General features: G+C 37.4%; 1 protein-coding gene across 3 annotated transcripts in view; it reads left to right on the forward strand.

The window, feature by feature from the left end:
- Mfsd6 (major facilitator superfamily domain containing 6) overlaps nucleotides 1–21406 on the forward strand; it is a 61052-nt gene extending 39646 nt beyond the window's left edge. For 2 of the 3 annotated variants that reach the window (XM_069995667.1, XM_069995668.1), the window contains exons 3-7: nucleotides 4302–4399; nucleotides 15255–15416; nucleotides 16262–16360; nucleotides 17505–17785; nucleotides 19238–21406. In XM_069995667.1, the coding sequence (XP_069851768.1) occupies nucleotides 4302–4399; nucleotides 15255–15416; nucleotides 16262–16360; nucleotides 17505–17785; nucleotides 19238–19441 (844 nt within the window). In that variant the 3' untranslated portion in view covers nucleotides 19442–21406. Of the gene's footprint in view, nucleotides 1–4301; nucleotides 4400–15254; nucleotides 15417–16261; nucleotides 16361–17504; nucleotides 17786–19062; nucleotides 19088–19237 lie in introns of all 3 variants that reach the window. The other variant, XM_069995669.1, reaches the window with a different exon arrangement.
- The last annotated feature ends 276 nt before the right edge of the window (nucleotides 21407–21682 follow it).

Consider the following 21682-nt stretch of genomic DNA (forward strand, 5'->3'; position numbering starts at 1 on the left):
TTTTCCCCACTTGGACCTAACATGGTATATAGTTTATAGTGACATCTATAAACGTTTATTGAAAAATTCATATGCCTTGTGGTTTTGTGTAGCCCTTCAGGGGCATTTTTGATAAATTTAGAAAAGTAATACATTCTAGTGAACCTAAACTGCTTAGAAATCACAGAATGATATCACAAATAGTTTTATCTACTTTATGAACATTATTGAAAAACTATCAGTTTAATTAGAACTCCAATTAACATGAACTGCTAATTTTCTTAAATTGTGGTTGTATAAAAAACTTGGAATCCTATAAGTAATTTTTCTCCTTCTTTTATATCCTGTAGATAGTTGCTTCACTTTATACCAACCATCTGTTCCATAATTTCTTGTTTCTTGGTATCATGTTAGGAAGAAAGGCAAGTGATGATGTTGTTACCTTTATCACTATAGATGTTTAATAGGCATCTGTATCTCACTAAGAAAGAAGCATTTTCAGACTATTGTTCTGTATCTCCAGACGTCAGTGTCTAAGGATATTCTAGGACCCAATATAAGTTCTATATTCAGCATGAAGAAGAATTTGGCTGCTCAAGGATAATCTAATGAAATGTATTATAAATTCCTTTTTTTTCTTTTTATGGTTATGGGGCTTGAACTCAGGGCTGGGTGCTGTCACTGAGCTCAAAGCTAGTACTCTACCACTTTGAGCCACAGTGCCACTTCTAGAGGTTAATTGGAGATAAGAGTCTTATGGACTTTCCAGCCTAGGCTGGCTTTGAATCTTGATCCTCAGATCTCTGCCTCCTGAGTAACTAGGATTACAGATGTGAGCCACCAGCACCCAGCATAAATTCCTTTTATGAGCAAATCCTAATTTCAGGAGAGTGAATGTGTTGGTTTGCTAGGGCTGCCGTAATGAAGTACCACAGATTAGGTGGCTCAAACACAGACAGACATTTATTTCCTTACAGTTCTGAGGGCTCAAGTCCAAGATCAAGGTGTTGGCAGACTTTGTGAAGGCCTATCTCCTTGGCTTGTCCCCTACTGTCTTCTCCCATGCCTATGTTCTTATAGCCTTCTCTTCTTTCTAAAGATACCAGACACATTGGATTGAGATCCACCTACATGACCTTGTTTACTATAGTTATCTGTTCAAAGGCTCTGCCTCCATATACAGGTGCATTCTAGAGGGACGGGAGGTTAGGACTTAGGATTGTACATTTGAGTTGGGAGCACAATTGAGTTTACAGAAGGGAATGCTATGGCTGCTTGAAAGTCCCATTCAGATATTAGAGTCTTAGGTTGCTAAAATGCTAATGACTATTTAATAAATATATGGGTATGTATTAGTCTTTTCTTAGATGCAATTGCTGCCTTCTTTTCCATTGATATTCTTTAATCTTACTAATTACTTAAAGCTACTAGTTTCTCCAAAATGACTGGTGAATGGTGTTATGGCTCAATCTCTTATACCTGAGATACACAAATTAAAAAGGAGAAACTCATGGATTCAGATGAAACTCATGGATTTGGCTCATGGATTCAGACCATGGTCATTTAGTCTCATTGCTTTGGGCCTGCAAAACAGATAGGGAGCGTGCTGGAACCTAGCTGTCATGGTGGCCAAGAGGCCATGGTAATGAGCTCCCAATATCATCTAGGAAGACACTCTGCCAATGGCCTAACTTTTCCTACTAGGTCCCACCTCTGAGCAGTCCTGCCACCTTGCAGCACAACCATCAAATGAGGATCAAGCCTGCAACACATGAGACTGAAGGGGAAATTTAAGATCCCAAATCGAAAAGATGACTCTCTCTTTTGGAATTCTGGGATAAATCTTTAACCAGAAAACAAAAGGAATCTTGGGTACTTCTCTCTAAAATAGTATAATTGAGTATTTATTTTGTTTGCTCAAGTTGTGGTGTTATAACTTGCTCCTTAAATTTGGAGAGTAGATGTGTAAGGAATCTAAGTCCCTCCAAATGGAGTAATTTGTACTGGATACTTACTCCACTTTTGTTATTTTTAGGGTACCTGTTCATTCCTAAACAACTATCAATTATGGCATTAGAAATATGGGAACAAGGTAAAAACTACATCAAGTTCATACACTTGGTTTGTATATATGGCAGTCTAAAGACCTAAGGGTCCCAGAAGATATGGACCAGTAACTCCAAAGACCAAATTCCACATGAGTAGAGGTTTGAAGGCGAAGTAGATTAGGGTGGTTGATTTTGGGGTTACTTAGTGCAGGAGCTATGGATTATGGCCTAGATTAAATATAGTTGTCATGGTTTAGATGTGGGCTCAAAAATAGTTGGAGGTAAATAATATTAACACTAGAGTGGTAGATTACCGAATTCGTTTTATAATGAGATGATGAAAGAGTATTGGTGGAAAAGAGCTTAGAATGAACTACACCAGTGGCTTCTCCATCTTAGTGTCAAAATAACAAGAATAGCATTCAAAAACACCAGAACCAGGTTTCAACCTTAGAGAACTTTACTTAGATGGGCGTGGTTCTTGACATCTGTTTTTAAGTTACTAGAGTAAATCTGTTTGAGATTTAAGTGAAGGGGTTGGGAAGGTAGCTCAGTGGGAGAGTGCTTGCCTTGCATGCATGAGGCCCTGGGTTCAATTCCTCAGCACCACATAAGCAAAAAGAAAAAAGCTGGAAGTGGCGCTGTAGCTCAAGTGGTAGAGCACTAGCCTTGAGCTGAAGAGCTGAGGGACAGTGCCCAGGCCCAGAGTTCAGGCATCACGACCGGACCCCCCCCCCAAAAAAAAAGCAAAAACAAAAAAGTTTTAAGTGAAATCAGGGTTTAAGTTTATGGCTTCACAGCCAAATCTTGGCCGCACAGCCTCCCCTTAAAATATTTTTACTAGAATATATTAATTGCACATTGTAGTATTTGCATATATGCATATAATATGCCAAGATAGAACTGAGTCATCAATCACTCTCTTCCCCTCCTCCTTTTGAAAACAATCTCAGCAGATTTCCTTGTTCTATTTTCATAATCCATGTGAAGAGGTTCTAGCACTCACCCTCTCTGTACTGTTTTCTGTATAACTAGGAATGGTTTCTGAATTTTGAGATAGTTGGAAAAAAATTGTAAGAATAATGTTTTGTGATACATGAAAATTATAGGAAAATGAAGACTACGGCATCACAATTCAAATTTGGTTGGAACATAGCTCATTTATTTGCATTCTATGTGTCTGTAGAATACAAAAACTGTACATTTACATTTTAATGTGATTTTTATCCCTTCTAACTTCTATTTCCATTCCCTCAACCCTCTTTTAGTCTTATTTATGATCAGTGCCAGCTGAGTACCAAAGAACATTTCCTTATTCAAAATTTTAAAGAAGAGAGCAGTATTTATAGGAATGATTTTAGTATCAAAATACAGTTTAAACAAGAGTTAAAAATTGAAGTTTTCTTATTTCTTTTGCCTTATGATTTTCATCCACTTGGATTGAGAAAACAAGAAAAATATGAAGGTTAGGAAAATTAGCATAAATGGAAAACAACGGAGAAAGCTAAATCCCTGTTATTAGGCCATGTATGTACAGAAAGGCAGCCACCATTTGCTTTTAAACCAGCCCATTCAGTTTAGAATGAGTGCATCCTTATGCTTGGGTACACTACTGTAGACCTTTGCTTTTTTGTTTTTTGACTTATATTTTTGGCGGTAGTAATATTAGGGGTAGGAGGAGTCTTAATATATCAGTTTTGTTAGAATAGAATCATAGGTAATTTTTAAAATGAGCATGTACCAATTGAACTGACGGGAAAAAATTATTTCTAAGTAGTTTATTATTCATCATTAGATGATAATTATCAGTGACCTTGAGAGTCTCCTTGTAAAGCTGTTGGTATTATAAGGAAGACCATATTCATATTCACATGTTCTCATTTTTATCTGCTCCTACTCCCCCTCCACACACAGTTGTGAAGTGGCTACAGTCCCAGGCATATTTATCCTACAGCCACCTGGAAGGAGGCCAATAATGTCATTACGGATGGCAGAATGCCCAGACAATCTTAAAAAGGCATTGTCTCTGCTACTAATTAAGTTTCAGGAAGGATGTTCGCTTTTATATTAAGCATTTGGGAAAGGCTGAAGGCAGATATGTTAGAAGCAGTCTTCTTAAATTCATGCTTAAATTTTGTTGTCCTTTAGCAATCTTGTAGGTATGGATCATATGTTTGATGTTGGATGGTTTGGGAAGAAAAGAAAAAGTAGGTAATATTTGTATGTTTTATATTTCATGCTGGGGCCTCAGTTTATTTTCCTATACTTTTTCAGGGTTCTGTATATTGGTCTGGCCTGCAATACTGCTCGCTATATTTATATTTCCTATCTGGAAAATGCCTGGACTGTGCTCCCCATGGAAGTTCTTCAAGGTGAGTTAACAGATGGAATTAGAATCATTTCTAGACCAAATTAAGCAGTGACTATTAAAAGTGCAGTGGCCTCTGGCACCGAATTATACAAAGGAAGGGTGAGTCTACTGTTACAGGATTTTGAAGTGGTCTGTTACAGAAGAGATGGCGTCAAGGGTACTGGTCCCTTCAGTTACTCCAAGTGCTGCTCTGTGAAGAGCAAAAAAACCTGGATGATTAAAAAGACAAAGAGGAATTCTTAGAATAAATGTGCTGTTGTTAAATAGGAGCATACAAAAGTGGGCTTAAATAGAATACATTTATTTTCCAAAGGTTTAGGTGCTTCTGTTTTGTCAAAATTATTTTATCTCTTCAACTATTTTTTTTATTGTATCTGGTGGTTTATAACCAAAGCTGTATAGTCACACTATTGTTTTGTATGAATTGTCTATGTTCAAATATTCCTGATCCAAATTCTTCTTCTTACTTCAGTAAACTACTTCCCATCAACACTACTTCCCAACAAAATTCTTGGAAGCGCTTTCCATGTGGCTGAAGAGCTCTGAAAACATGGATTTGTATTTTAGCCCATATAACTAATCCTGATTAGATCCTGAATAATAACTAAGACCACTATGGCCAACATAGTGATTGGCATTATGAGTAGATAGGATAAGATCACTAGAGTTGAATGGACTATGATAGTGTAGGCTCCCTAAATCATTAATTTTACTAACTTTCATTAGTTTTATTAAGCATTGCCATTATCATCTTACCCTCACACTAAGGATGCAAACACAGTTTGATGAACACAATTTCTTATCATTTAAATCCTTTAAGCTGAAAGAATACACACAATTTGACATCTAAACAGAATGTTCAAAATTCAAGCTCACTCATCAGATTCCATCATGACAATGAAAAAACGAAATACTTAATTGAATGATACACAATTTATATTCATATTCTAATTATGAAATTTGAAAATCAACACACTTTAAAGAAGCTTTTCTTAGAGCTAATGCAATGGTGTAACAGTGAAAGGAGATTTGTTTATAAGCATATACAAAATTAGACTTACAAAAAGGAATTATTGCAAACAGCCCTGAATGGCTCAAGCCTGTAATCCTAGCTACTCAAGAGGCTGAGATTTGAGGATCACAGTCCAAAACCATCCCAGGCAGCAAACTCTGAGATTCTCATCTTCAATTAACTGCCCTAAAACAGGAAGTACAGCTATGGCCCAAGTGGTAGAGGTCTAGCCTTGAGCACAATAGCTCAGGGACAGTGCCCATGCCCTGAGTTCAAGACAGTGCCCATGCCCTGAGTTCAAGGAAGTTACTGTTGTTTGTAATAGAATTCTGAAAGGGTCTTAAGATGAGGTTCATATCTCAGCACTGTGTCACTTAAAAACGTAGAGAGGGACTTCTCTGAAGAGGAAATAAGAATGGCCAATAGACACATGAAGAAATGCTCAACTTCTCTCGCCATAAAACAAATGCAAATCAAAACAACATTGAGATTCCACCCCACCCCAGTTAGAATGACTATAATCAAGAAATCTAATAACAACAGATGCTGGAGGGAATGTGGCCAAAAGGGAACCCTACTGCATTGTTGGTGGGAGTATAAACTAGTTCAACCACTCTGGAAAGCAGTGTGAAGGTTCTTCAAAAGACTCCACATAGAGCTCCCCTATGACCCAGCAATCCCACTTTTGGGCATTTACCCAAACAATCACAAACAAGGCCACACTAAAGCTACCAGCACAACTATGTTTATCGCAGCATTATTAACTGTAGCTAAGATATGGAACCAACCCAGATGCTCCTCAGTAGATGAATGGATCAAGAAAATGTTTTATATATATATATATATATATATATATATATATATATATATATATATATATGTATATATATATGGAATTCTATGCCTCCATCAGAAAGAATGACACCACCCAAATGGAAAGAATTGGAAAAAATTATATTAAGTGAATTAAGCCAGACCCAAAGAAATACTGGTCCCATGGTTTCCCTTATTTGCAATAACTAGTATATGTCTAGGATAATCTTATCAGACAAGCAGAAAATGTCAAAAGCTATGTACATACGACCATATAAGATGATGCTAAGTGAAATGAGCCCCGAGATAGGGACACAAGAGTTGTTTTTTTCTTTGTTGCTGTTGTTTTTAATGTACTATTTAATTTTTTTGTTTATTTTGTATATTCTTCCCCCATGGAATAATCCCTGTTTTCACTGTATTTGATTCCAGTGCCCTGCATCTTGTATAGACATTTTTCTAATTAGGGGAAGGGAAATAACAAAATGCTCAAACAAGGATACAGGTTGACCCATTGTAACAATGAGATTTACATTGGGCTGGGAAGGTGACTCAGTCGTAGAGTGCTTGCCTTGCATGCATGAGGCCCTGGGTTCGATTCCTCAGCACCACATAAGCAAAAAGAAAAAAAAAGCCAGAAGTGATGCTGTGGCTCAAGTGGTAGAGCGCTAGCCTTGAGCTAAAGAGCTAAGAGACAGCGCCCAGGCCCAGAGTTCAAGCACCCCGACCGGAAAAAAAAAAAAAAAAAAACACCCAAAACCAATGAGATGTACAAGACACTATGTTGAAATGAACTTTACAACTTGGGTGAGGGGGTGGGAAGGGAGAAGTTGGGGAGGTGGGAGGGAAGGCATGGTAGGGGAAAAACAAAGGAGGGGGTATCAATGCTTGATAGGAAATGTGTTCATTATCTTACTCATGTAACTGTAACCCCTCTGTACAGTATCTTTACAACAAAATTTTTTTTTTAAATAACAAGTCACTAAACATGAACTACAAGAAAGAACTGCATAATAGCACAGTAGATACAACCCAGTCACTGGGATTTCTTATTCCAACTCCATTCTCTCCTGTCTGCTTATTTATTGATTGTCCCAGAGTGTGAGATTTGTATATCTACTGAAGAATATATTGCAATAACGTATACATATACTTATTTTTTCTCCTTTTAATATGAGTTAGATGGATGCATTTGCCTAAGAAACTCAAGAAAAAACAGCATTCGTAAATGGCTAAAAGAACAACAGGAAATTTTTCTAAAAGGGAAAAATCAAAATGCTATTGTGAATTTAAGAATCTTTTACTGTTAATTTATCAAAGATGAATTAAGTGGCTGAAATCCAGGCAACATGTCGAATGTATGAAACATATTTAAAAAATAATAAAGGCCTTGAGGTCTCACCATGTGTTCTGGAAGGCAGATGTGTAAACACATAATTACTGTTCAGTATGCTAGGTAGAGTAACAGAAAAATTGCACTAGGTAACAGACAATTTGCTCAGCAGAGGGAATAATTAGCTTTGTGAAGCAGGGAGTGAGAAGACAATTTACTGAAAAACTCCCTAAGGAAATAACATATACGCTGGAGTTTGAAAGGCTTATAGGAATTCACCAGGTGACCTAAAGAGAACAGGCATCCTGGCACATGGAAAAGCATTGTACCAATGTGTCAAAGGGGGAAAACCCAGAAACTTCAACAACATGGTGGTGTACTGTGGTCAGGGCTCAATAGATTTATCATGCCATGCTGCTCAGCTACGACATGCCAATACTCAGGGCATGTTATCTCAGAATTTAGGCATCTGAATATAATGTGTATTTAAAAAGAATTCTACTTCCTGTGGCCAACTACAGTTTATAGTGTGTTTCTATTAGTTTTCCCCTGTGCCTTTAGAAACCTACTTATCAAAAGTAAGTTAAAACAACAAATAAAAAAGATCTGCACAGCCTCCTAGCCAAACAGAGGGTTCTGTGACCACATTGCACAGAGCTCATTGTTTCTCAAGCTAGAGAGATTGTTTCATTTCCTGGCACAAGTGAGTGCTGCAAAGGTTTTGGCTGCACAACCCAAACAAAATTCCTTGCCTTTGTTTGACCCATGCCTAGCCCACAGAAAACAGTGGACCATCTATGTAGAATAAATCCTGCATCACAGACATCTATTTCATATTGTTGAAGCTTTGTTTTGGCAGTTTTGATTCTGCTGCCCATATACAGGCTTGTCTAAATGACCTGAAAGTCCCTATGCTTAAAAAGGGGACTCTACTTAGGAAGCAATAGAAACAAGCAATGCTCATACCAAAACATACTGGCCTTCTATCTTGATAGATACCCCTTATTCCACTGACTGGGAAATTGTGCCTTTTACACATGCTTTAGGAAGGAGAAGGCTGGAAATGTGTGTTCCTATCATGTGATGATCTTGACACTGAAAAATCAGCACTTTAATTCTTTTTTTTTCCTTTTTTTGTTGGTCGTGGGGCTTGAACTCTGGCCCTGGGCACTGTCCCTTGCGCTCTCCAGCTCAAGGCCAGAGCGCTCTACCTCTTGAGCCACGGTACCACTTCTGGTTTTCTAGTGGTTTATTGGAGATAAGAGTCTCACAGATGGGGGGGGGGGGTGGTGGAGGATGGGAAGGGATGGGAAGGGTAAGCAAAGGAGGAGGCTACAATGCTTGATAAGAAATGTACTCACTATCTTGCCCATGTAATTGCAACCCCTCTGTACAGTATTTTCTCCTCGGGCTGGCTCTGAACTGTGATCCTCAGATCTCAGCCTCGTGAGTAGCTAGGATTACAGGTGTGAGCCACCGGCACCCAGCAGCACTTTAATTCCTTGTTAACCAGTCACACTCAAGAAGGTCCTCTTTAAAAAAAATCAGCAAAGATGATTAACCTTTTATCTCTCACCTGAAATGAAAACTGATACTACCCAATGGGTAGCTAGACACAAAAGCTGTGCTGTAATTCTTGTTACCAGCTACCATCTCATCCATCGCATCCTATTTGGAGATTACATGCAACTAATGTAGGAAAATTTCTTGTTTTACCTCATTTCTAGGAGCTCTTGATTACCTTGTCATCATTGGTCTCCTTAAGCCATGCTGATAATAATAAGCAGTTAGGACTGTCCAAAATAGCCAAGTTATGGAAACAGCCCACATGCCCTTTAATAGATGATCGGATCAATTATACACAATGGAATTTTACTCATTCATTAGAAAGAATAAGATTATGTCATATGCAGGGAAGTGGCTAGAACTAAGTGAGGTAAGCCAAGCTCAGAGAGACAAATGGTGCATGTTTTCTCTCATATGTGGAAGCTAGATCTAAAATATAATTGGCCATGATAATGAATATAGACTGTAGACATTCACACACAGACTAAAGGATGCTACCCTCAGGGAAAGAACACAAAGGTATAACTCCTGAACACATAAAATACTATTATCAAAACAAACTCCAGGAAATGGAAACAGGGCTGTTGTTGTTGTTGTTGTTGTTGTTGTAGTGGTGTTTGTTTCTGTTTTTAGGTCTTTGTTTCTTTTTAGGGGGTAAATGGGGCACAGAAAAGGAGAGAGGAAGGGTGAACAAATCCAATCGTGTTATTCAGTAAACAATAGGTGGCAAATGAACTATGTAATTTGTGGGCAAGGACAAGAGGGGAAAACTGGGGGGAAGTGAAAGAATAGGTGACATTGTCCAAAAAATAAACATAGTCATTACCTGACTTATGAAATGATTACTTCTCTGTATAATACCTTAATAATAACATTAAAATTATATTTAAAAAACTTGCAGGACAATTCGTAGAATGACCATTAAATTCATTGTTGATTTGATACAAATTCCAGAACTTTAATTCATAAATAAAAATCCTCATTTGATATCCTTAGACTTAAAAAAATTTTAACTTAGCACTTAGGATGAAAAAGAGGCGAATTTCCTTTTCTCTAGGTTCATAGGCAACAGGCCATGCAGGCATCTATTGAAAGACATTGGGTGCTCTTTGTGATTATGAGGTCATTTCTTTCTCATGATCTTTACCACATTTGGTGGTACCTTATTCTTTCAGCAACTAATAGCAGTGTGTGTGTGTGTGTGTGTGTGTGTGTGTGTGTGTGTGTGTGTGTGTGTGTGTGTGTGTGTGTGTGTGTGTGTGTGTGTGTGTGTGTGTGTGTGTGTGTGTGTGTGTGTGTGTGTGTGTAAACTGAAGACGTATTTCCTGCTCACAAGATATCTGTAGTTCATTTTAAAAAGGTCTAAGCACCTTAAGTCTTTTGCTGCATGATGGTAACAGTGTGAAGATTCATTTATATTTACTAATGAAGATCTCATTAAAAAATTAGAATTTTACCTTTACATTTGCACAAGAAGCATTTAAACATTCATGATTTTGATAGAAATATAAACGTGATAATAATCAAGCTCAAATTTGTTATGCTTCTTTTCTGCTTGGGGTATTGGTTATAGTAGTTGTTATAAAACTCAAGAGATGAAAGTGATCAAAATTATTCTTGCTATTAGAATGTGCTTAAAGGATAGTAAAGCCAGACCAGAGCTTCTACAATTAAGAAGTCCTTTTGAGTCACTTGAATTAATAGCTACAGCAATGAGCAGTGAAAATAAGGTCTGAGTAAGATTTCTCCTTGTAAGATGCTCTAGCAGTGGGGGCTGGGTTAAGATTTTGATGAAAGATGGCTTTTTTAATGTCATAAGTAGGAGGGCCTGAGCTGTGACATTTATGAGGCTTTATTGTGTTTGATTTATACAACATGCCTATTCAGCTAAATAAGAACCATGTCTTCTTTCCTCTTGTGTTCTAAGAGAGTGTAAAAAAAATTATAAGAGGATTACTATCTAGCTCTTACCTAAATTGAAATACTAGACATGATACTAATCTGTTATCACCTAGGTTAGAAATTTTCTCTCTGCCTTATTAACCCTTAAAGCACAAGTGGTTTGCTACAACTACAATAGACCAATACTCTGAGTTTATTTCAGTTGATAAACATGTACAGAATTCACTGGTATTAACTTTTATACCCAAATCTTATGAAATACAGTAATTTTATTCTTTATCACCCTCTGTTTTACAGATACTTCAAGTTCTTATAAAACATTTTCTTCAAAGTAAAAAATTACTTTGTCCATATACTATTCATTTGAAGTATCTTCTACCCCAAATCCTTTCCTGGCAGTTGTATCCCACATTATCTCTTTTTCTGAATTGTTCTCAGATGTATGTAATTGCATCCTTAGTTTAGCACTCACTTGTAAAACTCCTAAGACTCTGAAACTTAACAGATTCATTCTTTTATTGATGTCCTATGAAAAGCACTCTTAATGATATCCACTACACTGATGTTTCAGAAGCATTTTTTAATCCCTGCACTTGGGAAGTTCATTGAACCGATTAAGAGATATACTTTGGTCTATCAGTGGAAAAGGTTTGCCACAGCTGATTCTGTGTGCAGGTGCTAAAGGAATAATATATTTTATTCAGTGGGCATACTCCACTAGCAGAAACAAGAAAAATAAAATAATACCAGTTCCCAGTACTTGGATGTCATTATGACATGAGTCCCCAAGCCAAGCAGTGTCTTACACAAAGCAGCTGTCTACGTGAGCAAAGGGGACTGAAATAGAGCAATCCTGTGGACTAAGATTGGACAACTTTGAAATACATGTTACAGAACATGTACATGGTACAACTGTTGAATATTGTAAGGTTATGAGTCCTGGGAAATATACTAAAAGTCTGATAATCTATAAAGTGTATCAGCTCTTTAGGGAGAGGAAAAGGTAGTAAAATTATCTGTTTAAGAAGGCAGATAAGAGCCAGAAGCTGTTGACTCACACTTGTAATCCTAGCTACTTGGGAGGCTGAGATCTGAGGATCACAATTTGAAGCCAGCCTGGGCAGGAAGTCTGTGACACTCTTATCTCCAATTAATCACAGAAAAAGCCAGAAGTGGCTCAAGTGGTTGATTACTAGCCTTGAAGTCCCAGGCCAAAAAAAAAAAAAAGAAGCAAATAATTGGTTATGTTTGATTTTATAAAACTTTGTTTTATAAAACAAAACTTCTCAAAACAGATAATATTATAGAATATTGGAATAGTTATTATGAGGACATATAGTACAGCATTTAAACATTTCTGATCTTAAGACAGCTTAGATTCAGTGACTGTAACATGGAACAAAGCATCCTAATCTCCCTATACCTCAGTTTCCTTTTTTAAAAATGAAAAAAAATAGTGCCTGTGATTAGAAGTAAATGAAATAATCTGTGCAAAGTAATATAATTCCCTGTAAATCAGATTGTGAAATATTAGTAATGGAAAGTGGCATTGTTAATTATTTTTCATGATTCTGGATTATTCAAGTGCAACATAGCAATAAACAGTTGTTTCTGGAAGTAAGTATTATGGAAATACCTCTATTTCCATTAGGCCTCAAAGCTAATCCTTACAATCCTACTCAAAGGTAAGAAAAGATAGATACTAAGTTTGCATTGAGCTATTTGGTCTTGAATAATTATTTTCAGTCACATATTTACTAAGCGACTATCACATGAATTGATGACAAATCATTATTCAAGTTATATCTGTAGATTTATGACAGATCACTAAGGAAGCATTAAGACATGTTATAGGATAGTTAAGTTGATGTTAGGACAATAACAGTTGGGACAATAACATCTTTTTTTATTGATCTAGGAACTTATCTATCTCTTAAAGGCTTAAAATTCTGTAGGTCTAATGTACATGATACAGAATTACTGTATTTCACTTCATCATACAGAGAGTAATCATCTCTTCCTTTTTCACAGTTCTCTAATAAGAGAGGAGAACTATTTTGTTTTCCTAGCTTATGATATTTTTACTTTCTGAATTTTACAAGGAGGTTCTTTAGATAGCACAAGTGCTATGACTTCTTTAATCTTGTCTAATGGAAAATGGTAGATTGTAACATCAGAGGACCAGAACACAACTGTAGTAAAACACTGGCAAGAGTTTGAGATTATTAATAAAATCTCTGGAGAGGGGCTTGCTGAAGTTGAATCATAAACCAATAACTCCACAACTGCCTCTTGAGGAGTTATTACCAATCCAATCCCTTCAGTTCCTTAGTTCTTCTAATTATTTTTTATGATATGGGATATGTTTAATTGATTTTTCCACTGACACAATATTTTTAAATAAGTTATTTCATAGAAATTAATTTTACTCATACATCTTCTGTGGAAGATGTTGGAGCATACCAGCAGAGTAGCTTTTCTTCTGCTAAAGTACCAGAGGGGAAAGAATTTACTATATGATTTACTGTCTTTCCTTCAGTTAATTATCTAAGTTACTAAAGTATGTAGCTCTTGATTACCTTAATCAGTCCCCCCAAACAATAAGGAATCTCTGGAAATTCAACTGGCAAGAATCATTTACAACTGCCACGAATGCCAGCCAACACATTCTAAAAATAGCTTAGAAGTATCCTGATTAAAGTCATTGTGCTGGAAAATACTTTAATTATCTTAGAAGACTCAAAGTTTTAGAAAACTCAGTTCTGAAGAAAAAGTTGAGGGATGAAGGGAGAGAGGAAGAGAGCCCTATTATCAATTTTTGTGTGTGTGTACACAGCCTTTGTGCTTTACAGAATAATTTCAAGAATTATATTTGATGTATAAACAAAATATATTTTAATGTTTTATATATATATGTATATATATATATACATATATATATATACACACATAAGATGGGCACGGGCCCATCTTAGTCTACTTGTAAATACTGCAACTGATTGCTCATAGTCAGCAGTCAATTTAACCTATAGCTATTTAATGTGATTTCTAGTCTTAAATCATTTCTTTTTTTTTTTTTTTTTGCTTATGTGGTGCTGGGGAATTGAACCCAGGGCCTCAGGCATGCAAGGCGAGCTCTCTACCACTGAGCCACCTTCCCAGCCCTTAAATCATTTCTTAAACATAATCCACAAATTTAGTTTATTATTAAATCTAATTTTAAATAAATTAGTTTTCTTGGTATACTTTTGAAATTTATACAACAACAACAACTACTACTAAGTAGTAATGATATTGAAAATAATAAAGGTTTGAAAAGAAAATCAGCACCATCTCTTTATTTCTTTTGGTGGTACTGGGGATTGAAATTACAGGGCCTTGTGTCTGTTAAACAGGCACTCTACCACTTGGGTCTAACCTTTAAGATTACTTAGATGACTAACTCTCGTTTCTTGCATGGGAAGCAGGAAATGTTTCTCTTTTTCTATTTCTCTGTATTGTAAACTTGCTATACTAAAAATAATTCTTTTAAAACTTATTAGGGGAGAATAGAGCAATGTGGAGTCTAGAGATGACTTTTTAATACTAACAAAAAACCCCTTTGAGTGCCAGACACAGGAATCTAGAATTTTTCCAGTTTAGCTATTGGGAAGTGGTATTGTTCCCACTCTCATATGGGTTTGGAGTATTGTCTATAATGCTATTAGGTAGTTCTCCGCCTGGCTTCAGAGAGCTTCTCCACATGCTTTTAAATACTTCACAGGAACTGACAGTATCTGGAGTTTGGGGGCTTTTTTTTGTCTCCTCCTCTGTCCCCCTGAAGAAGTACTGCCCTCTCTGGCCTTCTGCTTTGGCATTCTAACATCATTCTCTCTTTAGACTTTTCACTAGAACCTTCAGAGATTCTTCTCCATACCCTCTATCTTTTAGACTCTTGCCAAACAGAAACCTAGAGGATTCCTCCTCTGTCTTTCATTCCTCATGGATTGCTGTCCTTGACACTGATGATGGTTGCACAACATTGTGAGTGTACTTAATACCATTGGATTGGATATTTAAAAATGGCTAAGATGATACATTTTGCTATGTATATTATGCCACAGAATATGTATATTATGCTAATATATACATGTGATTATTCTATTCTATAACAGGTACCTAGGTAAATAGTTCACATTTCAGAACGTAAACATTCTGAACAGACATTCAAGCACTCTCATTCTTCCCCAGGAGTGACACACGCGGCCATCTGGGCAGCATGCATTTCTTACCTCAGTGCTGCTGTTCCCCCTGAGCTGAGGACATCTGCCCAGGGCATCCTGCAGGGCCTTCACCTGGGTCTGGGGAGAGGTTGTGGTGCCATGATCGGAGGCGTGTTAGTCAATTACTTTGGTAAGAATGGCTTTTTCTTTTTCCTTCGGTAAAAACATGTTTGGTTTTGAGCAATACCTTAATAAGCATTGAAATTATTACTAAAGACTGCCAGAAACTAAACTCTAGTATGTGTATTCTCTTTCTGGATTTCATGGTAGTCATATTTGTAAAGCATATATTTAGGTTTTTAAGATTACAGCCAATTAAAAAGCTACAATCAACTCACAACTGTACAACTTGTGACAGTAAACAAATACCTCACAGGAGCTCAACAGATAATATACTTGTGTGCTTTGGGTTTCAAGTAAGGTACTCCAAACCTGCTGGTAATAATGTGGAAAAGAAAAGGAATTCATCACTCTTATCTGATACCATCAGGAGACTTTGAACCAGAAAAATGTAACTGTTCACTGATGTTGTTCATGCCATTACATCTGTGTAACACAGCCTGCAACATCAGACTTCCTTTATTGGAAATACAGAGCTAAGGTGGAACATTATTCTGCTCTGGGGTTCTTGACTACTCTGTCATCTGCTCTGGGAATTTATATATGACGTAAGCTCTGCTGTTTCAACTATAGCTGAATCTGGCTGTTTGTTCCTAGGTGGGTGTGATTGAATATTACATGTCATGATGGAAGGCACTTAGGGATGGCCCTTTATACATAGTTTTATAAACTTATCAGCCTCAGAACCAAAACCAGCACCAGGGTCTCCTGCCATCCATTTCCCCATGATCTGGAGCTAATGGAAGGTGCTTTCTCTGTGCTTCCTTTGGGTAGAACTTTAGAAGACTGAGTTATAGATGAAGTTTTTTGTATTTCCTGGAATGACTCTGCAGAGAGCTCTGTTTGTTTTCAAAGGGGCTGCTGCAACCTTCCGAGGAATTGGCATGGCCTGCCTGGTGATCCTCCTGCTCTTCGCCTTGATCCAGTGGCTGGCAGTGCCAGATGAAGAAGAAGGTAAATTCCCATTCTTTCTCAAATGACTCAAACTACGGGAATTCAGCCCCCTAACCACCCCACCCCACCCAACCCCCAAAAGCCCTGTAAGTAGTAACTATGTCCCACAGGCCTGCCTAGTGAGATTTTCTAATGTATGCCAATGAACTCATATACCAGCTAGACAGAAGCCATCTACAATGCTGAAGAAAAATATTAGTTATATTGAGTAGTAGTTTGAAATTTTCTTTTTTTGTTTTGTTTTGTTTCTCAGTGCAAGCTACTAGAGAGGCTCTGGGTTTAAACTCCTATGGTATTCTGAAGGGGGTTCAATTGCAAGTCACATACATATAAAGGTAATAGTAATTTTACTGCTAGGAATAGCAGTGGTGTTATTAATCTCTATGCCTTTACCCTCCCTCAAAAAAGAAAGTCTAAACCTGAAACTTCAAGTTTCCCCTGAACCAAGTATGGCCTTTATTAAATCCCCCATATAAACTGGTGCCAGCGACTCAGCCCTGGAATCCTAGCTACTCAGAAGGCAGAGATCTGAGGATTGTAGTTAAAAGCCAGCCCAGTCAGGAACGTCCATGATATGCTTATCTCTGATTAATGACCAAAAAGCCAGAAGTGGAGATGAGACTCAAGTGGTAGAGCACTAGCCTTGAGCAAAATATAGCTCAGGGACAGCCCTGGGGCCCTGAGTTCAAGCCCCAGGACAAAAACAAAAACAAAACAATCCCTACTATGCAAAGGGGAGGTTATATCAAACGTAACGTGTAGGTGAGAATAAGTTACATCAGCTTTTTAATGGAAAAGACTGACCAGCAAAATACCGTGTCCTTGTTCAGCAATTTGGTCCCATCATAGGACTTGTCTTCTTTAGGTGTCCTGTTCTCTCAGGAGCACCAATCTCAAGTACCTGAAGTGCTTCTGTTAAGAGAAAAACTTGCTGTTACAGAAGCCTCTATGAAAGATTTTAACTGCATTGAGTACCTTAGGAAACATGACCAATACTAGTTTTTCTCATTTTCAGCCGCCCAAGTAGATGGGATTACAGGAGTGCATCACCACACATAAGGCCTTTGGTTTGCTTCTTTTAATCTTTGTATAAATGTGTAAAAAAAAAAACCTCTGGAAAATATTATCAAAATTTTCTCCTCAGATAAGACAATGTTGGCAGAAAGGATTCCTGTTCCCTCCAGTCCTGTTCCCATAGCAACCATTGACTTGGTACAGCAACAGACAGAAGATGTCATGCCGCGCACTGAGCCCAGGCTTCCACCCAAGAAAACCAAGCACCAGGAAGAACAAGAGGATGTGAACAAACCAGCCTGGGGGGTCAGTTCCTCTCCCTGGGTAACCTTTGTCTACGCACTCTATCAAGTTAAAGAGTTGATACAACTGACCAGAGACAACCGTGCTTCTGAGATACAGCCTTTACAGGTAACCCTCAGCTGGGCTAATATGTTACCTTCACTTGCTTGTCTTTCATTCATCAAGATTTATTGAAGGCCTAGAGGGAAAAAATAGACATGCAAACAAATAACTGTTTATAATAACTGTGTTCTAAGAGTGTTTACAGGATCCCATAGAGGGAAAATTTTATCTCTTGGAGTTCAGGAAACTTTACAAAGGTGTTGACAATTCTTGAAAGAAATAAATCATTCCAGCCTTGTATGTGTCTTTAAAAAATTATTAAGGGGTATACCAAAGGGTTATAATTCTGTAAGTCAGGTTATGAATACAACTGCATACCTACTTTTAAATTTCAGTGTAGATGTGTACCAGCTGCAGCAAGAATGTGTAGTTCTTGCTCTTGGAGGCCATATTTATCTCTATAATTCCGCTACTCCAGTGGGAGATTATGTATAGGAGGAACGCAATAAGTATCTCTTAAATTAACTAACAACTTAGCCACTGTATGGATCTGATGGGACACCTAATTCAGTGGAACATTTGCAATAGCCTTACCTGAAAAACAAGTGTTCCCAGAGGGGTGTTCTTCCAAAGTCAAGTCAAACCACATTGACTCACTTAGAATTGTATAACTATATCCTAACTTTGGATAATGAGTGACTTTTTGAGCAGTTTGACAAAAGGAATCAATCTACTTCCCCCTTTATTAGTTTCTGTCTTTTGCTTGATAGGCCATGTCAGCTTTATATTTAAGTAGTTTTAGAGCATCCAAAATTTTATAAGAGAGGAAGACTTTAAAATAAAAAGAAATTTTGTATTCAACTATTGGAAATGGCGTTCCCTAAATCAGAATCAATCATTGTTTAAAGCATGTTTCCTAACTTACAAAATGAATATGACATTTTATGAAAATGCACTGGACTGTGTATACTCAGTCACTTACCATTGATTACCTAAGTGCTTGCTTATACTTGCTGTTCTTTGTGACATGTATGACTTGTGAAATCACAAGAATACATTAGGACTGTTAGAGGACATTTCTTTTCATAGCTGTCTCTAAGGCTGAGAATCAATTTCTTATTTACTTACTAATGGAATGACTTCTCACTCTTGTATTGTGAAGTCTTAGCAAGTGGCCTAGTTTGTCCCAAGGCCCTTGTCTAGTGACTTGCAAAATGGGTAAAACAGCTCAGTAACTATTTCCTATGTTTATTTAGTAGTAACAGACATTTTGATGATAATTTTCTTTAATGCACAATATACGTCTGCTTATAGTGTTTATGTCTTTCATGCGGCTCTGGCAGTTGCACTTAGGAAAGGAGATGAAAGGTAAGACATTCAACTCTTACTCCTCTATTCCTTTGTCCCTGAAATGAGCACTTCAGGATGATCTCCCCATGTCTGCTGGCTTGCTTAACTACACACGTGGGTTGGATTTACTTGCTTTCTCTCACCCTGGGGCATCTGTTTTCCTTCCAGGGGATCAGTGAGAATCGGGAAATTTCTCCAACTGGTGGAGCCCAGCATGTCCCACGTGAAACTCACTCCGACCCACCTAGGAACCAGCCATCCCCTGACACAGCAGCATCTCAGACACAGACCAGCCCTGCTCCCCGCAGTGGGGCCCCTGGAGTGGAGGAAGGTGAGGAACAGCGGGCTCAGACTGCCACTGCAGGACACTGAGAACAGCCTCCCCATCTCTCACCTTGCATGGACTGGGCTCCTCCTGTGGGACACCAGAAAGCGCAGCCCCCAACCCAGAACATGCCTCTTCATACACCTCTGAATATCTAAACTCATCATCATGGAAACACAACACACATGTGAGCTACAGTACATGTAGGCAGGAAAAGGGAAGTTTCCACAGTTCCACTGGAGTTAAGGGAAGCAGCATTTAGGAAGGGCTCTGAGTTCTTTGTGAGTTATAGCAATGTGTAGGTGCGGGAAAGGTAGAAGCCACAGTTTACACTAAGTAGAGGGAACCAAAGGATTTCATGGTGGAGACTGGTATAATTTCCCTCTTCTGATTATTTATTCTGATTATTGGGTTCTCAATACAAACTGGGAAGAGTACATGTATAATTTTGTGTCTGTTGAAAGGAACCATTTAAAACTTGTAAGATATATTTAAAAAGTAGCCAGATAAGTTAGCAGTACATATGCTTTTTTAAGTTGAAAACTTCACAATAAATTTTACATATCTCTAGCAAATGTATTTTTATATATGTATGGTATGTAATAAAAACCAGTCAACTCTTGGAGCAAAAAAAAGCTGTTACTGACTACTGCAAGCTAAGGTGAGCTTTCAAGCTTAAGTTGGGCTTTAAGAATGACCAGAAATGGGGGAATATTTCAGAGAAAACAACTCAATATCCTGTGGCTTGATTGACAAGGGTTTGTTCAGCATATTGACATTACAAATAGCCTCTATCACTGCTTAATATTTTGTAGTGATTTGGGCTCTAATTAGCTGATGAAATAAAACAAGCAAAAACCACTGAATTCCTAAGGGTTCTTTAATTAAGCAGTACTATTTACAAAGAACAGTATAAGACATAAGTGCCTGGGGGAAGGGATATAATTTTTAAAAATTACATTGTAAGTCAGTTTTGTTTGTGAGGTGGTAAGTAGGAAACTGGAATGGAAAGGATGTGAATAGAATACTTTCTAATGACTAAACGAATGAATCTTGGTATGGTCTTGCCCAAGAAGAGTCAGACACTGGAAAATTGGGATTTGGGTATACAACTATATATTACCACCACCATAGAAAGTGGCTGGTGAATCACACAATGTTTGCTGCTAAAAAAAAAAATGAAAGTGGAGGTTAGTAGGAAGCCTCAGGGAGGGCTGTGGAAAGGGAATACTGCTTTAGCTGAATGAAGATCAGTTCTATCCTACATAACAGCCGTGGCTGAGCACAGGAAAGAGCAAAGATAGAACTAAGCAACTCATTTAAATTCACATTTTGACTAAACAGGATTAGTGTAAACTGAGGGCTTCTCCACAACAGTTCTGCGTGTGGGAGAAGAAATTCTACATTTGGAGTCTAGCTTCACCACAAAACACAGCTTAAAGTAAGTGAAAGAAAAAGAACTAAGCAGACAGTTATTTTTGCACTTGAACTGAATCGTACTGTACTGTAAATTATCATGACTCATTTTAAGTGACCTTTCAGATCAGATGTATTTATTATGCTTGTGTAATTATAGAAACAAAGAAGTGGGTGACAGGCTGAACCTCACCTATGAATGTACAGTATGTGGATTTGTGAACCTGACTGTAGGAAGTCAAAAACTTGTTTCTTGTGTTTACAGTTCTTATTCTTTTAAAAAGCCTGCTGTTTTGGAAATGCACAAGTGGACATGTTGAATTAGAAATAAATATGATTTTTAAATATTTCTTAAGGGATGAAGATGTGACCAAACAAGTAAACGTTCTTTACTCTGTAATGAATGAGACCAAATTCAACATGCCTTTGTTAAGAAATGTTTACTGTGAGCGTTGATCCAATAATGCAGAAATGTCCAGCCTTTTGAGCTGACACCCTTATGTTTGTGGACTTTGTGACTTTTTCTTCCTGCCCTCAAAGTGCCATATGCCACTTTAAAAATATATATATATATATTAAAGTGAATTCAAATTAAATATTGATTTGGGAATTTTATAGTCCCTCTTGGGATCACTAGAAATACTCAGGGGTGTCAAAAAGCCCAGGATAGTAATCACTGCCTTCCTAGCTTTGCTTTCTGCCATTTCATCTATGATCATAAAAACAATTACCCCAAGTGCTGAATTTGTACAGATCCAAAGAGGTTAACTGCTAATTATTAAGCAATTCCTTAAAGCCTTAAGCAAAATAAGAACTATAATACATCTCAGTAGGCAATATACCTCTGAAAAAGCCTAAGAAATTCATTGGAA

Source organism: Dipodomys merriami, unplaced genomic scaffold, assembly GCF_024711535.1.
Source record: "Dipodomys merriami isolate MVZ:Mamm:240054 unplaced genomic scaffold, mDipMer1.0.p SCAF_49, whole genome shotgun sequence".
In the NCBI taxonomy this organism is placed as follows: Eukaryota; Metazoa; Chordata; class Mammalia; order Rodentia; family Heteromyidae; genus Dipodomys; species Dipodomys merriami.